Below are 16,840 nucleotides of genomic sequence, written 5' to 3'. Positions count from 1 at the left end.
TGTCCTAGTCGGAACTAAGTAACTCCGACCTGCTAACTGGTTGAACGCGGAAAGTCTGAAATTTCAGAGTTTCCTAGTTTCAACTTGCACATGAACGCGTCATTAGTGCATGGAGGAGGGTTAGGGGGAAGAGTGTGGGAGATGATTGTTTGGCAGATTAAGTCCATTAAACCAATGCGGCACCTGGAGTTTCTCCCGGCTCTCTGCTAACGAAAACCAAGTTTGACGCGTTGGTCCGACACTCTTCGTGTATTACGGCTGCTGCAACGTCAAATGTGCGTGACCATTTGATAGGACCGCACACAGAGATACATTTCTACTTCTTGGCTTGTCATACATAGATCATACTGTAGCCTATTTTATACAACTGGTTAATTTCGACACCATTTTGAGTAGGCCTAGCCTAAACATGCTCTAGGGATGTGATTATTGTTTGGATAACCTTGTATGCTATCATGTATTGATTATATTATTTAAAAATAATAATTCTATATATGTTTTCACTCTTTATGTGATGCACAATGCAGAGAACACTGGAATAATAATTATCATTTAATTACCATAGGGAATTATTGTAATGTTTGTTTATGTGTCACACCATACTGTAGCCTATTTTACACAACTGGTTAATTTCGACACCATTTTGAGTAGGCCTAGCCTAGCCTACACATGCTCTAGGGATGTGATTATTGTTTGGATAACCTTATATGCTATCATGTATTGATTATATTATTTAAAAATAATAATTCTATATATTTTTTCACTCTTTATGTGATGCGCAATGCAGAGAACACTGGAAGAATAATTATAATTTAATTACCATAGGGAATTATTGTAATGTTTGTTTATGTTTATGTTTATGTTTTTTTATGTGTCAATTAATCCCATAAGGGATGGGTTGTCAATTGGCAATTTGACACGGAAATAACATTTCATTCATTCATTGTACCCATTGTATGTTTTGTTTTGTTTGTTTTGAGAGGACACATTATGAGCAACCTTAGAAACTTCTTGGAGGAAGTCTCCTAAGGGAGCCGGGGAGGGAGCCATGGAAGGGAGACGTAATTGCCCTATTGTGGTATCAAGTGGGTCATGGTCAGGACCTCCCATCTGTCATGTTCTGTCGTGCCACCAGCCACACGCTTCTTCTCCTCCCTCCGCAGAAAATACAAACATGGCCACTTTAAACATGTTAAACAAAGGCAGGCAACCAGATCACACAGGTGAATGAATACTGTTTGCATCCCAAATGGTACCCGATTTCCTTTATAGTGCACTACTTTTGATCAAATGTCCATAGGGCTCTGGGAGAAAGTAGTGCACTACTTTTGATCAAATGTCTATAGGGCTCTGGTATAAAGTAGTGCATGTCACGACTTCTACCGAAGGTGGCTCCTCTCCCTGTTCGGGCGGCGGTCGGCGTTGCCGGTCTACTAGCCATCACCGATCCCTTTTTCCTTTTCTGTTTGTTTTGTCTTTGGTTCCTGTTCACACCTCGTTTCATTTGCGTTAATTTCTGTATGTATAATTGTAACCTGTTGCCTGCCTAAGTTTGTGCGGGATGAGTCTTTTATTGTTATGTGCTTGGTTGGATTGACCGTTGATTGTTTTCACAGTTACGTAAAGTGTATGAGTGTCGGAACTTTGTTTGTTCCTCCGTGCGTTTTGCACGGGTTCTCTGTTTAACGGGCCTTATTTGGTAAAAGACCATGTCCATATTATGGCAAGAACAAAGAGAAATAACAATCCATCAATACTTTAAAACATGAAGGTCAGTCAATACAGAACATTTCAAGAACTTTGACAGTTTCTTCAAGTGCAGTCGCAAAAACCATCAAGCACTATGATGAAACTGGCTCTCAAGAGGTCTGCCACAGGAAAGGAAGACCCAGAGTTCCCTCTGCTACAAAGGATAAGTTCATTAGAGTTACCAGCCTCAGAAATTGCAGCCCAAATAAATGTTTCACAGAGTTCAAGTAACAGACACATCTCAACATCAACTGTTCAGAGGAGATTGCATGAATCAGGCCTTCATTGTCAAATTGCTACAAAGAAACCAACACTAAAGGACACCAAGAAAGACAATTTTTTGGTTCCAACTGCCATGTCCTTGTGAGACACAGAGTAGGTGAACGGATGATCTCTGCATGTGTGGTTCCCACCGTGAAGCATAGAGGAGGAGAAGGTGTGATGGTGTGGGGGTGCTTTGCTGGTTACACTGTTGGTGATTCATTTAGAATTCAAGGCACACTTAAACAGCATGGCTACCACAGCATTCTGCAGTGATACGCCATCCCATCTGGTTTGCGCTTAGTGGGACTATCAATTGTTTTTAAAAAGGACAATGACCCATCACACCTCCAGGCTGTGTAAGGGCTATTTGACCAAGAAGGAGAGTGATGGAGTGCTGCATCAGATGACCTGGCCTCCACAATCACATAACCTCAACCCAATTGAGATGGTTTTGGATAAGTCAGACCGCAGAGTGAAGGAAAAGCTGCCAACAAGTGCTCAGCATATGTGGGAACTCCTTCAAGACTGTTGTAAAAACATTACAGGTGCAGCTGGTTGAGAGTATGCCAAGAGTGTGCAAAGCTGTCATCAAGGAAAAGGGTGGCTACTTTGAAGAATCTCAAATATAAAATAGATTAAGATTTTTCGGTTACTACGTGATTCCTTATGTGTTGATGTCTTCACTATTATTCTACAATCTAGAAAATAGTTTTAAAAAAGAACCCTGGAATGAGTAGGTGTGTCCAAACTTTTGACTGGTACTGTATATATACAGTTGAACTCGGAAGCTTACATACTCTTAGGTTGGAGTCATTACAACTCGCTTTTCAACCACTCCACAAATTTATTGTTAACAAACTATAGTTCTGGCAAGTCAGTTAGGACATCTACTTTGTGCATGACACAAGTCAACAACTGTTTACAGACAGATTATTTCACTTATAATTCACTGTATCACAATTCCAGTTGGTCAGAAGTTTACATACACTAAGTTGACAGTGCCCTTAACAGCTTGGAAAATTCCAGAAAATGATGTCATGGCATTATAAGCTTCTGATTGGCTAATTGACATCATTTGAGTCAATTGGCGGTGTACCTGTGGATGTATTTCAAGGCCTACCTTCAAACTCAGTGCCTCTTTGCTTGACATCATGGGAAAATCAAAAGAAATCAGCCAAGACCTCAGAAATAAAATTGTAGACCTCCACAAGTCTGGTTCATCTTTGGGAGCAATTTCCAAGCGCCTGAAGGTACCACGTTCATCTGTACAAACAATAGTATGCAAGTATAAACACCATGGGACCACGCAGCCAACATACCACCCAGGAAAGAGAGGCATTCTGTCTCCTAGAGATGAATGTACTTTGGTGCGAAAAGTGCAAATCAATCCCAGAAAAACAGCTAAGGACCTTGTGAAGATGCTGGATGAAAAAGGTACAAAAGTATCTATATCCACAGTAAAACGAGTCCTATATCGACATAACCTGAAAGGCCGCTCAGCATAGAAGAAGCCACTGCTCCAAAATCACCATGAGAACATCAGACTACGGTTTGCAACTGCACATGGGGACAAAGATTGTACTTTTTGGAGAAATCGTCTGATGAAACAAAAATATAACTTTTTGGCCATAATGACCATCGTTCTGTTTGGGAGAAAAAGGGGGATACTTGCAAGCCAAAGAACACCATCCCAACCGTGACGCACGGGGGTGGCAGCATCATGTTGTGGGGGTGTTTTGCTGCAGGAGGGACTTGTGGACTTCACAAAATAGATGGCATCATGAGGGAAGAAAATTATGTGGATATATTGAAGAAACATCTCAAGACATCAGTCAGGAAGTTAAAGCTTGGTCTCAAATGGGTCTTCCAAATGGACAATGACCCCAAGCATACTTTCAAAGTTGTAGCAAAATGGCTTAAGGACAACAAAGTCAAGGTATTGGAGTGGCCATAACAAAGCCCTGACCTCAATCCTATAGAACATTTCTGGGCAGAACTGAAAAAGCATGTGCAAGCAAGGAGGCCTACAAACCTGACTAAGTTACACCAGCTCTGTCAGGAGGAATGGGCCAACGTTCACCCAATTTATTTTGGGAAGCTTGTGGAAGGCTTCCCGAAACGTTTGACCCAAGTTAAACTATTTAAAGGCAATGCTACCAAATACAAATTGAGTGTATGTAAACTTTTGACCCACTGGGAATGTGATGAAAGAAATAAAAGCTGAAATAAATCATTCTAGACATACACTAACGGTCACAAGTTTTAGAGCTCATACTCAAAGTGAGTTTCTTTATTTGTACAATGTAGAAAATGGTACATCTACATCCATAACACATATGGAATCATGTAGTAACCCAAAAAATGTTAAACAAATCAAAGTATTTTATATTTGAGATTCTTCAAATTGCCACCCTTTGCATTGATGACAGCTTTGCACACTCTTGGCATTCTCTCAACCAGCTTCACCTGGAATGCTTTTCCAACAGTCTTGAAGGAGTTCCCACTTGTTGGCTGCTTTTCCTTAACTCTGCGGTCTGACTCATCCCAAACCATCTGAAATTGTTTGGGGTCGGGGGATTGTGGAGGCCAGGTCATCTGATACAGCACTCCATCACTCTTCTTCTTGGTCAAATAGCCCTTACACAGCCTGGAGGTATGTTTTGGGTCATCGTCCTGTTGAAAGACAAATGATAGTCCCACTAACCACAAACCAGATGGGATGGCGTATCGCTACAGAATGCTGTGGTAGCCATGCTGGTTAAGTGTGCCTTGAATTCTAGATCAATCAGACAGTGTCACCAGCAAAGCACCGCCACACCATAACAACTCCTCCTCCATGCTTTAAGGTGGGAACCACACATGCAGAGATCATTCATTCACCCACACCGCATCTCACAAAGACACAGTTGGAAGCAAAAATCTCCAATTTGGACTCCAGATCAAAGGACAATTTCCACCGGTCTAATGTCCATTGCTTCTTGGCCCAAGCAAGTCTTTTCTTATTATTGGTGTCCTTTAGTAGTTGTTTCTTTACAGCAATTTGAATATGAAGGCCTGATTCACACAGTCTCCTCTGAACAGTTGATGTTGAGATGTGTCTGTTACTTGAACTCTGTGAAGCAATTATTTGGGCTGCAATTCTGAAGCTGGTAACTCTAATGAACTTACCCTCTGCAGCAGGGTCTTCCATTCCTTTTGCGGTCCTCATGAGAGCCAGTTCATCATAGTGCTTGATGTTTTTTTTGCGACTGCACTTGAAGAAACTTTCAACGTCCTGAAATGTTCCGTATTGACTGACCTTCATGTCTTAAATGATGGACTGTCGTTTCTCTTTGTTTATTTGAGCTGTTCTTACCATAATATGGACTTTGGTCTTTTACCAAATAGGGCTATCTTATGTATCAAATGCATTAAGGAAAGAAATTCCAAAACTTTAAGAAGGCACACCTGTTAATTGAAATGCATTCCAGGTGATTACCTCATGAAACTGGTTGAGAGAATGCCAAGAGTGTGCAAAGCTGTCATCAAGGCAAAGGGTGGCTATTTGAAAAATCTCAAATCTAAAATATATTTTGATTCATTTAACACTTTTTTGGTTACTATATGATTCCATATGTGTTATTTCATAGTTTTGATGTCTACACTATTTTTCCACAACGTAGAAAATAGTAAAAATAAAGAAAAACCCTTGAATGAGTAGTTGTTCTAAAACTTTTGACCGGATATTCGTGATATTTGTTTCGTCTAAATTACACTAACTTAGAGTGGCATGGAAATCCGATGACATTGCTAAAGTAGGCAAATCATTTGTCGTAAACATCTTTGCCATATTATGATGTAGCCATATTGACAAGAGATGTAAATATTTCTATTGCTAGCGAAGTTCATCAAAAATAGCTAGCAATGCTAATGTTAGCTAGCTAAAATACTGTGGTCCCCTCAAAGAAGCTAACCACCTGCAATTTTACATATTTTGGCATGGGGCAGAGAAAAATGTGCAGTTTTATTGCAACTCTCATGTTATTCTACACATTTTGCCATGAGGCTGAGAGAACATTTAGCATTTTAAAGCTAACTAAAGCTAAAATGTAGGTGTGTTGACTGTGAAAATGGCACTGGATTATGATACATCTTGTTTGCTAAATTAACAAATGAAACATTCAGTGGCATATGCCTCACTGCAGTCATATTTGTGGCTTGTTGGGGTGGCTTTCAGTTAGTTATTTTTGTCAAAACCATCCTGTGATAGTGAATATCATTCCAGGTAATCTGTTGTATTTCATCAAATCTGACTAACCCAGTGCACTGCTTGTTTTGAATTATATCTGATGGTGTTTGCATGTTCAGGTAAAAAGACAAATACTATCCCGTTTGGAACACTGACAAGTAAAGAGTGTAATTTTTTACATTTGTAAATACATTTGAATTCTTTTTTTCTACATCTGATTGGGTGGGCCTTGCTAACGAGTGGCCAGTCCACCCCTGTTTGTTTATCTTACGTAAACAAGAAACACACTGTTGCCAGCAACATGAAGTCTGAACTGGAGTCTGACACAACTCTGTATCAACTGGAGAGTCAAGACTGCCCCTGTCGTTGATTTGAATAACTACACCATTTCCCGGAAAAGCGCGTCTCGACTACAATTTATTCTGAAGGGTTTGCCTGGATTTTGGCTGTTTGATGCTTTGCGGGACATAACTGCATCGATAACAGAAAATGCATAGGCCACTCACCCAATAGCGCAATCTTATTATCTAATTATGTGTATTTATTTAGGACAATTGGCGGGAATTCATGTGGAATGATTACTTCACTGAGCCAATATATTGTAAACTGATACGTCGTGATCATGCTACATGCAGGATCATGCAATATATTCGTTTATTGGCTATGCTCAAGACTTCCTCGTCACACCTTATCTCTCACAACAGCATGATTTCTCGGAAATCATGTTGCCTGAAGTTTGAGCGCGCCTGTACGCGCAGTTCTGCCTCAGCGCAGATGCGGACTGCTGCCCAAACTGTCTCCCCCACCAATGAAGGGTGTGCATGATACTATATTGGGGAAATCCCACCCACTTTATATAAAAACCAGTTTCCTTCAGTAGATTGTACACACTGTAAAGGAAGACCTGAGTGGATATAAATGTTACAAGGAATCACAGAGGAATAACTTCCCGCTCCATCTTTACAAAAGGAAATACCTGCTTTTAGGCTCAATTACAAATCACCGGGATTAAGCGACATCATATTGTAGCTGTAAGTGATTTTATGTTATTATTGCATGCACTGGGCTACGTGGAAACGTTGTGTTTGTGCTAGTGCTCTTTGTACATATTTATAGCAGATATACTTGTAATTTATAGTATATGCTATTTTCTATTCAATTGACTGAGATTTGTTTTCCATGTGTGCAGCAGCGTGTGTTTTGTCATTTGGCACATATATCCCACACATTGACAGATCTTATTTACGCTTGACACGAGGCTAGAAGCAAAGTGGTGTGCGCGATGCGCTCATTTGTGAATTTAACGAGACATGGAACAATGCAGTTATAATTTGTTGCAGTTTTGCAGTAGTATATTTATGACATTTCAAGAGTTCTAGTTAAAATATAAAGTTGCAAGTTTTAGTGGGTCAAGGTCGCAACACTAATTTAGAGGCACTGTAATGGATTGGTCAAAATATGCATGCGCTTGTTCAGTGCACGATTAAAGTGTGCGTGGTTGAATACGTCTGTTCGTTCTTTTCAAGAGCTATAGAACTCGCCCCCTTTAACCTCGAATGCAACATAAATAGCGATATAGCATCAGTGGCGGAAAAAGTACCCAATGGTCATACTTGACTAAAAGTAGAGACCTTAATAGAAAATTACCAAGTAAAGAGTTACCCAATGAAATACTACTTGAGTAAAAGCCTAAAAGTATTTGGTTTTAAATATACTTAAGTATCAAAAGTACAAGTATAAATCATTTCAAATTCCTTATAAACCAGATGGCACCATTATATTGTTTTATTATGTATTTATAAATAGCCACTCCAACACTCATTCGCATCATTACAAACGTGTTTAGCGAGTCCGCCAGATCAGAGACATGTCCTGTGCTGCTAAGCGATCAAAATGTAAACACAGAAAATGTATGGAGTAAAAAGTACATTATTTTCTTTAGAGATGTAGTAAAGTAAAAGTTAACAAAAAAATATATATAAATAGTAAAGATACACCAAAATAACTACTTAAGTACTACTTTAAAGTATTTTTACTCAAGTACTTTATACCACTGTATAGTATAACCGTGCATCTGCTTGAATAAGTTAATTAGAACACTTTAAAATAATTTCAATGTAGTCCTAAAATGCACATGATGGACATACTAGTAGTACTGCTGTCTTTCACTGATTTGCACATATTTCCAGTAATTTGCCAGTTGTTGGCAATGGTCATAGTAGCTACATCACACTTCCTGGTCATGAACTTCACTGAGCGCACTAAACATCTGCACTAACTGAGCAGGGTAGTGGGTGGGAGTGACGTGCTTGTAAATCTACCCCAAATGCCATGTGCCTAAAACTAAGTTTATCTCTTCTCCTTGATCTCCCAGGAACCATGCCTGTGTCTAGGATGAGAATGAGGCCTTGGCTGGAGGATAAGATTGAGTCCAACTCCATCAGTGGATTGGTGTGGGTGGACAAGGTAAGACTTTCCTGCTCGTCAAACTCATCTAAGGATTTTTCCTTTATCTACAAAGACACTGTCATTGTATAAAGAGAGCTCAGTCGAGGTATTGATGTCACACAACATATTTAGTACTATTATCCATGAACAGGACTACTCGTCATTGTAAATAAGAATTTGTTCTTAACTGACTTGCCTAGTTAAATAAAGGTTAAATAAACAAATTAAAAAATAAATAACAACTAAGCGTGTACAGGAGAGACACTGGGGTGAGAGATAGGAGGCGCTAATTTGAAACCCATTTCTTTGTGATTTTGTCCAGGACAAGAAGATATTCTCCATCCCATGGAAGCATGCTGCACGTCATGGATGGGACCTGAACAAGGATGCCTGTCTATTCAAGCAATGGGCCATGCACACAGGTGAGCAAATTACACATACTTAGACTACCTAGTGTGGAATAGCCCCTCTTATAATAATGGATTTTTGCTAGATGAACAATATGCACTTCAGCACCTTAGGGTTTTTCAATCTACTTCCTGCATCGTAATAACAATGATATTACTTGTCTGTTGATGCAGGGAAATTCATACAAGGCGAGACTACACCAGACCCTAAGACATGGAAGGCTAATTTCCGCTGTGCAATGAACTCCCTTCCTGACATCAAGGAGGTGAAAGACAAGAGCATCAACAGAGGGTCAGGAGCGGTGCGCGTTTACAAAATGCTGAGCGTCAGCACAAAGCCAAATAACAAGAGGTCAAAAGCAAAGGATGCAAAGAAAAATGACAAGGTTATATTACTTTTTAACTGCAACAATCTTTGGAATCCCCTTATCATCACTTGTAGTACTGTTTTCCCTCTGCTGAATAAAGAGCGGTGCATGTATATTTAGCTGGCTGTATTCAGACCAGTGACAACAGAGATGAATATTACAATCTTATTTAATGTTTTGCTGTTTCCTCCTCTAGGGGTTAAAGATCAAGACAGAGGAAATGGACAACAGTGCAACCCACTGCCTCGAGGATCGCAACACCAACACACACCTGCAGGAGGACAGAAAGATACAGGAGAACAAAGTCGACAGCTCAGACAACCTAGGGGAGACCATCACAGCAGCGTCATATCTTGATGGCTCTGTCAATGACCCTGATGTTCCAGACTTTATCACCTCTGTGGAAATAGGACCAGACAGCATCAACTACTACTCGTCTTTCCAAGTGTCACCGGATCACTCCACAGGTAAGATTAAGCTTGCTGGATGCTTGGGTTTGATTCAACTCTGTGTGTGAGTGTGGGCTGCAAATATAATTGAGGTTTGCGCAATGCTCATGTCAATTTTCCTTCAACTTTACAGACTATGAAGATTTGAACGAAGAAACACTTATTGAGGTAAGTTTGTCTCTACCAGTACATGTTCAGTGTGCTTTTTTCATTATCAGGAATACCCATGTTTACCAGGTATTCTGCATTGAATACAACAAATTCTAACACAGTTAAACCAAGCAAAAATGCAACCAGGCTCATCCCCTGTGTTTTGCTCTTTCAGATTGCACAGCATTGGGAGCAATTGGAGCAATTGGAGCTGCCAGGCAGTGTAAACAGCAAGGGGTTCCTGAGCAATGAAGTAGCTACAGTAGAGACATACAACACTGCAGAGTCTAACCACAGTCCAGAGAGCCAATGGAGTGATAACTCAGGTAAATGATGCTAGAGGGAATCTGACTGTTTGTTATACTGTAGTGTTCAACGGCAGGGTTTCATCATGTCTGCATGTATTGTCTTTGTGAAACATTTGCTAGTCAAAATGAAAGACTACAACAGGAAAATAAAACTGATGGAATCCAAGGGCATTTAGAAACATATTTGAGAAAAAAAATGTATATGTGTCAGACGATTGAGGAACGTATTTCAGTCAATAGAATTTCCTTCTCATATTTATAAGGTGTGAAACATAATAATGCATGTAAGGTAAACAGATGGCAGAGATAAGAACTGAATGATTACACCGGAGCCTAAGTTTCAGTTGTTTTTCTTCATTACATCAAAATCCTCTAACAAGGCTGCTCTCAACATTGCACAACATAGAGGAAATCTGTAACTTCATTCAGCTGTGCTTCTCTTGCATCACTGACCAGCTTTGTTTTGTTTTCCATATAGGGTCGGAAATAGAGCTACGGTTATACACAGAACTGAGCCCAGGCCTACCAATGGCTGAAGATCTCGTCTCTTACACCGACCATTGGGCTCTGAACAACACACTGAACAACAGCACGACCAGTTATCTCCAACAGATCTCTTGCCCACTTTGAGCCATGCCTGGATTTCCTGGCCACTGTAAGCCCTGCCTACTCTTTCTCAGACACTGTTCAGAAACAAAAGACTTCACTCTGACTCTACAGTCTAAAATATTTCTTTATTTCGTGACCTCTGAACCTTAAGCTACACCATCTTTGCCATTTGACCTCTGCTGTTCTGTGACAGTTGGTGGATCTCTGAAGTGATATAGCATTTTTGACAGGAAGTTTTTAACCAAGTGTCATGCTCTACTGTGTTTCTAGTCTTTGTTAAATCATTGTGCTCATAGCTGTATTGATGATTTACAAGATCCATAGTTGATATGAGGGCACCTATCCCGTTGCCAGCTCAACACAGAAACTCTCCACTTGGGTGGGCAAAACTATATCAGTTTTTTCTGTTTTACTGTGAAAATAAAATCCGTTATTTACACTTGTATATAGCTGTATATTCCAGGACAATAATCATTCATAACAAACTATGGTGAAAAAATGTCTGTTAATTTCGGTGAAAAGTCTTAAAGATGTACTGTTTTGTGTATTGAATCTGTAAATACTGTATTTGTATTGAATATTTGTGTTGTGGTTTGTTTTATACAAAATAAATAAAATACCAACTTATTTTGTAGTGCATATAGTGTGTATAGTATAATATACCTATTATCTAATACTTCTTATATCTGCCATGACAAAGTGGACAGACTTTTAGAGATGTTTTGATGAGCCTGTATAACCTGATTTGTTAGTTTGCTGTCGAAGAGACATGGGGAGCTGCAGTACTGCAGTGACAACAGCCTGACGCGAGGTTATAGTAACAGTGTAATAATCGTAAAATCAATCCAATACATATGAAATAATATTTTCTTGGAAACAGTTTTAAAGGGAGTCTCTTAGTGGCATTCATAAAAGTGACAGTGCTTTTAACTGAGCATGAAAGGGTTTATTTTAATGGTGAAGGTCACTTAACACAGCATTGTGTGTAAATCACATGATTAATCCTAGCCATAAATACATTAGAGAGGAATTACATTATCAGCCTCAAGCCTATAAAACACTGTTGAATACTGCTGCACATTTTTCATGTCAAGTTTGTTACATTCCTTGGAAACGGGTCAAACTGCTTTGACAACTGCAATGTAAAAAGTAATTGCCTAACTTAAAGAAATTGAGTAGTGTCTACTCACACATCTCCAATGATCAGTAGAACTCAAATCACAAAAGTGGTCCTAACTCATACTGTATGTCAATAAGATTTCTTACTGCTTAATGTTTGAGTACTGTTAACAAATATTAGGTTATTGAGTAACTATAACTATATTTGTGTTCTGCTAATCCAAAGTTCTTGAAGTTTATTTAACATTTTAAAGTCAAATGTTTTTTATATGTTTTTCTTTCTTGATTTGATGTTTTATGCCTTTACTTAAAATTATAAAGTAGTATTCACACGTATTGATATTTGAGTAAAAACACTTGATTCATCTGTGTTTGTGCTGATATAGAATTATTAGGTTTTTGCAAGTTATGAATAGTTAATAGCACCACGTACCTATGTTTGTAGAGGATTGTGGGTAATTAAAAATGTGTAGACTTAATGATACTTTTTCACAATGTTGTATGCATACTTGAAGAAAGAAAATTATATTTCTAAGATAGCACAACAAAATGCTTAATACTATGAGGTGTAATTGATCATGATGAACAGATATCAAAACCATCTGGCAAATTGATGTTCAACAATGAGACAACCCATTACCACAATCAACAAAGTTATAGTCACCACTCTTAATAACAGGGGTTAATGCAACATCCTGTGATGCTTACAGTTCTACCTCCAGTTACTGTTAGAGGAATGACCAATGTGCTCAACAATGCCTCCTAAGGTGGGATAAAATTAGATATTGTCAAATACATTAAACAACATTAAACAGTAAGACACGACCACTGAAAATTATTAATCAAAACTACTTAAACTTAAAAAAATATATTAATGAAGGTTAATAATTGACTTGGAAGGGACCCTGCATTTTTATGTTCACTAAAAAAATGAATCGTTATAGTTCAGAATACTTCATGCAATTTAGTGTCAAAAAGTTAATAGTACTTACACCTTAAAAATATAACCATATGGGTGGGGATGTCACTTTATTACTTTAAGTATTGAACACTGCTGTCACGAATACCACCGAAGGTGGCTCCCCTTCCTGCTCGGGTGGCGCTCGGCGGTCGTCGTCGCCTGTCTATTAGCTGCCACCAATCTCTTTTTCCTTTTCGTTTGTTTTTGTCTAATTGTTTTCACCTGTTACTTGTTGGGGTTTTGGGATGGGTGTTATTTAAGTTCGTTTTGCCCGCTGGTGTTTGTGCGGGCTTGCTGGTTTGTTACGTTTGGTGATGTATCGTGTTTGTGCTGTCCAGTGTTTGTAACTAGGTTTTGGGTTTGTTTAGCGGCAGTGTTTTAGGGCATTCACCCATGTTTGGACCTGTTACGTTTTGAAGGACATTAAAGCGTTTTTCCCGTTCACTTCGCCTTCTGCATTTGACTCCTCATTCATCACTCACCCGACGTTACAGAAGCCCGCAAAACACCAGATGGAGTCAGCAGGAGCAGTGACCACCCCTCTCCCCACAATGGAGGAGAGAGTCCTTCATCATACGTCCATCCTCCATCGCATCGGATCACCAATGGATCAAATGATGGAGAGGATGGACCGTTGGGAGAGGAGTGGTCTCCCTACTACCCCACTACCCTACCACCAGCAACTCTACCATCTCCTCCAGCGGGATCCGGTGCCAGCGCTCTGCGCATCACGCCTACGACGGATGGAGCGGCGGCGGGGTGCCAGGGATTTCTGCTACAACTAGAGCTCTACCTGGCCACCGTTCGGCCTGCTCCCTCGGACGAGGAGAGCGTGAGTGTCCTCGTCTCCTGCCTGACGGGTAGGGCCCTGGAGTGGGCCAACGGCGTCTGGAATGGGCCCGACTCAGCGAGGGGCCACTACCTGGAGTTCACCCGCCGTTTCTGGGCTGTGTTCGATCATCCTCCGGAGAGCCGAGCAGCGGGTGAGAGGTTGTTCCATCTCCAGCAGGGGACGAGGAGTGCGCAGGACTTTGCGCTGAATTTCCGGACTTTGGCCGCTGGAGCTGGGTGGAACGACAGGGCCCTGATAGACCATTACAGGTGTAGCCTAAGAAAGGACGTCCGCAGGGAGCTGGCTTGTCGGGACACTACGCTTAGCTTGGATGAGCTGATCGACATGTCTATCCGGCTAGACCATCTGCTGGCTGCTTGCAGACGTTCTGAAAAGGTCCTGTCAGTTCCACCACCTTCCACCAATGTCCCCTATTATCAATGATAAATACAATATGCACTGTAAAAAGAACTATCGCTTTCCTTCCTATTGTGACCTGTGTATATCTTAATTAACCCAGGTGTATGTATTTGTCATAGAATTAGGAATTAGAATTTAATAGTATCTCTGTGGTATTTGTCTCCAGGTGCACTGTTTTGCAATTAGGGGAGGGTCTTCGCTGATATATACCAGGCTTTTGGGTCAGTCCACAGATCCCCATGATGTGTGAAAGTTGGCATGGCCTGGGAGGATGGAAGCTGAGATGGTGTCTTTAAAAAAAATGAAATGCCAGTGTGGCCGACTGGAATTTGTAAGTGTATATCTATAGTCTATGGCGGGTTTCCCTTAGTGCACTGATCTGCTCCCCATTATCCCTGGGCACTACTGGCCCTGGTTCGATTCCAGGCTGTGTCACAACCGGCTGTGATTGGGAGCCCCATAGGGCAGCGCACAATTGGCTGGGTTAGGGTTTGGCCAGTGTAGGCCATTGTAAATAAGAACTGACTTGCCTAGTTAAATAAAATAAAAATGTTGGTATTTGATCACTGGTCAGGGATTTCAGTGACTCCTGACAGTCTTCAGAAATGATGGGGTGAAACGTTTTGACATTGTGGGTTTAGCTGCACCTTCATGGCCTTAAGGACACCGAGGTCAGGACCTCTTATTTATAATAATAAAAGAAACAGTACACAGCGTTGACCAAAGGTCAGAACTCTTATATTCTTGATTTGACCATTCTAATCGCGCCTGCTTCTTTTACGAACGAGTGGAACGTCGCCCGGCTTTGCCTTTTTAGCAGAGCACGTTCACTTCTTTCTCAAAAGGCTAAATACATTCTCATGCTTCCCATCCGAATCAGTTTGTGCATATATTATGTCGACATTTTGATAATTTTGATCTTCGGCTAATGTTTTTTCGTCTGTTTGTGAACACAAAAATCCTCGCGTTGGTAGCCGGTTTCCGCCCCTTCTTCGGTGACTGGTCAACAGTAGGAATTCTTCAATGAATTGTTTCTTTCAACAAGAGACACAATTTTCATGCAACAACAAAACATACTTGAAGTACTGCACCAAACCTCTTAGTCAGATGTAAAATTGCGTGACTAAGATCGTGTCTGCATAAATGTCAAAATTAATAACTGATTTTATTAATACTGACTAGTTTGAAGAAGTGTATACTGGCTACGGTGTCTCAAGATGGACAAACGGTACTATTGCCACTTTTTTCTTGTCATTCAAGCAAAACTATTTTCTAGGAGTATGCGAGCACACTCGTTCGGTTTGCCTAGCCGAGTTCGACTAGATCATAAAATAACAATTGTCCAGACAGAGGATTGAGTTTACGAATTTACGGTTTATTAACCCAACTTCTCACAGGCTACTGTTTGGCCGTAGCCCACGCCAAATAAATGAAGGATACCCTATAAAACAACCGTGACCTTCGCTTGTGAAAGCCAGACGTAAGAGAGAGAACAATGGCTAAACCTGGTCTTAACTTCCAATTCTCCATCCCCCTGCCCAACCCCCCTCCACGCCACTCCGCCAACCACCAGGAAGCCCGGCTCCAGAACACTCCAGGCATTCCCGTGATTGGCAGATAGCAGGTTGATTGGCATGTCGGACCCCGCGAACAGTGGGTACTGGTAAGTACAACACAACCAACTAATAACCTCACACATAACACACAGCTGTCTGTGCGGGTCACTACAATACATTTGCTTTAGAGGGAAGGCTACTGAGACAGTGATTAATCATTTATTCAACTTAACTTTTCTAAGAATCTCAAAGCTAAAAATTACAATTAATTTAGAAAAACAACATAAGGGGATGGACAGTCACTAGAAAGTTCATGAATTGAGTGGTCAACTGAGGGAGGTGGTCTAACAGGGGGAGAGTCTGGAGGCAGGCAGTGCGGTCTCATCAATGTGTCTCGCCGTTCCTGGCTTTTCCGTAGTAGAACTGTCAGATTGTTTTAGTTTAGCCACAAAAGTCCATGGACTCAGTAGGTAGCTAGCTAGCCACTCATTCACTACTACCAAAACGAAGCACCCATTGGATGCTGGTACGGTAATTATGTGGCCCCAGAAAGCACACCACATTTCAATGTTAAATCAAGCGCAGCCTTGTAACTTTGACCTCCCTACGATCCTCATTATTGCACACCTCTGCCATATTGCTTTCGGCTTCTTTCCATCCTCAACACCTAGACACTGTTGGCATTGGAATCGAAACAGCTAACTAGCTAGCTAGCCAAACAAATTCCTTGCCAGCTTGTCTTAACGCTGTGGTGGATTCTGATTAAAATACATTCATTAGATAGATTAATTGGTCATTCTTTAAAACAAAGTGTTCGTTAAAAAACATGCCATAAACTAACAAATTACCTAAATATTTACAAAATGTACAGGAACTCTCTGCTTAGGCTGCTGCTAGGGCGCCATGGCAACTGCAGAACAGTGATGATGCGCTCAGGGGTGAGGCTGAGGAAGGCTGCAATAAAGCTCACCA

The 16,840-nt window shown here is 40.6% G+C and overlaps 2 protein-coding genes across 3 annotated transcripts in view; one reads left to right on the top strand and one right to left on the bottom strand.

Annotated features, from left to right (window-relative positions):
- LOC110533375 (long-chain-fatty-acid--CoA ligase 6) overlaps nucleotides 1-16,840 on the bottom strand; it is a 95,627-nt gene that overhangs the window by 50,971 nt on the left and 27,816 nt on the right. The window lies entirely within an intron of this gene.
- irf1b (interferon regulatory factor 1b) lies at nucleotides 6,675-11,607 on the top strand. Of its 2 annotated transcripts, XM_021617512.3 has the most exons (8): nucleotides 6,675-7,272; nucleotides 8,616-8,707; nucleotides 9,012-9,111; nucleotides 9,271-9,482; nucleotides 9,661-9,931; nucleotides 10,047-10,081; nucleotides 10,239-10,389; nucleotides 10,850-11,607. In XM_021617512.3, exons 2-8 carry the CDS (start codon nucleotides 8,621-8,623, stop codon nucleotides 10,999-11,001), a joined length of 1,008 nt encoding a protein of 335 aa, XP_021473187.2. In that variant the 5' UTR covers nucleotides 6,675-7,272; nucleotides 8,616-8,620; the 3' UTR covers nucleotides 11,002-11,607. The 2 variants fall into 2 exon arrangements, with proteins under 2 accessions (XP_021473187.2, XP_090042014.1); XM_090185888.1 differs by lacking the exon at nucleotides 10,239-10,389 and having other exon boundaries at nucleotides 6,996-7,272.

Source organism: Oncorhynchus mykiss, chromosome 10, assembly GCF_057628025.1.
Source record: "Oncorhynchus mykiss isolate SJ-2025 chromosome 10, ASM5762802v1, whole genome shotgun sequence".
Classification (NCBI taxonomy): domain Eukaryota; kingdom Metazoa; phylum Chordata; class Actinopteri; order Salmoniformes; family Salmonidae; genus Oncorhynchus; species Oncorhynchus mykiss.
This window is presented reverse-complemented; position numbering and strand designations above follow the sequence as displayed.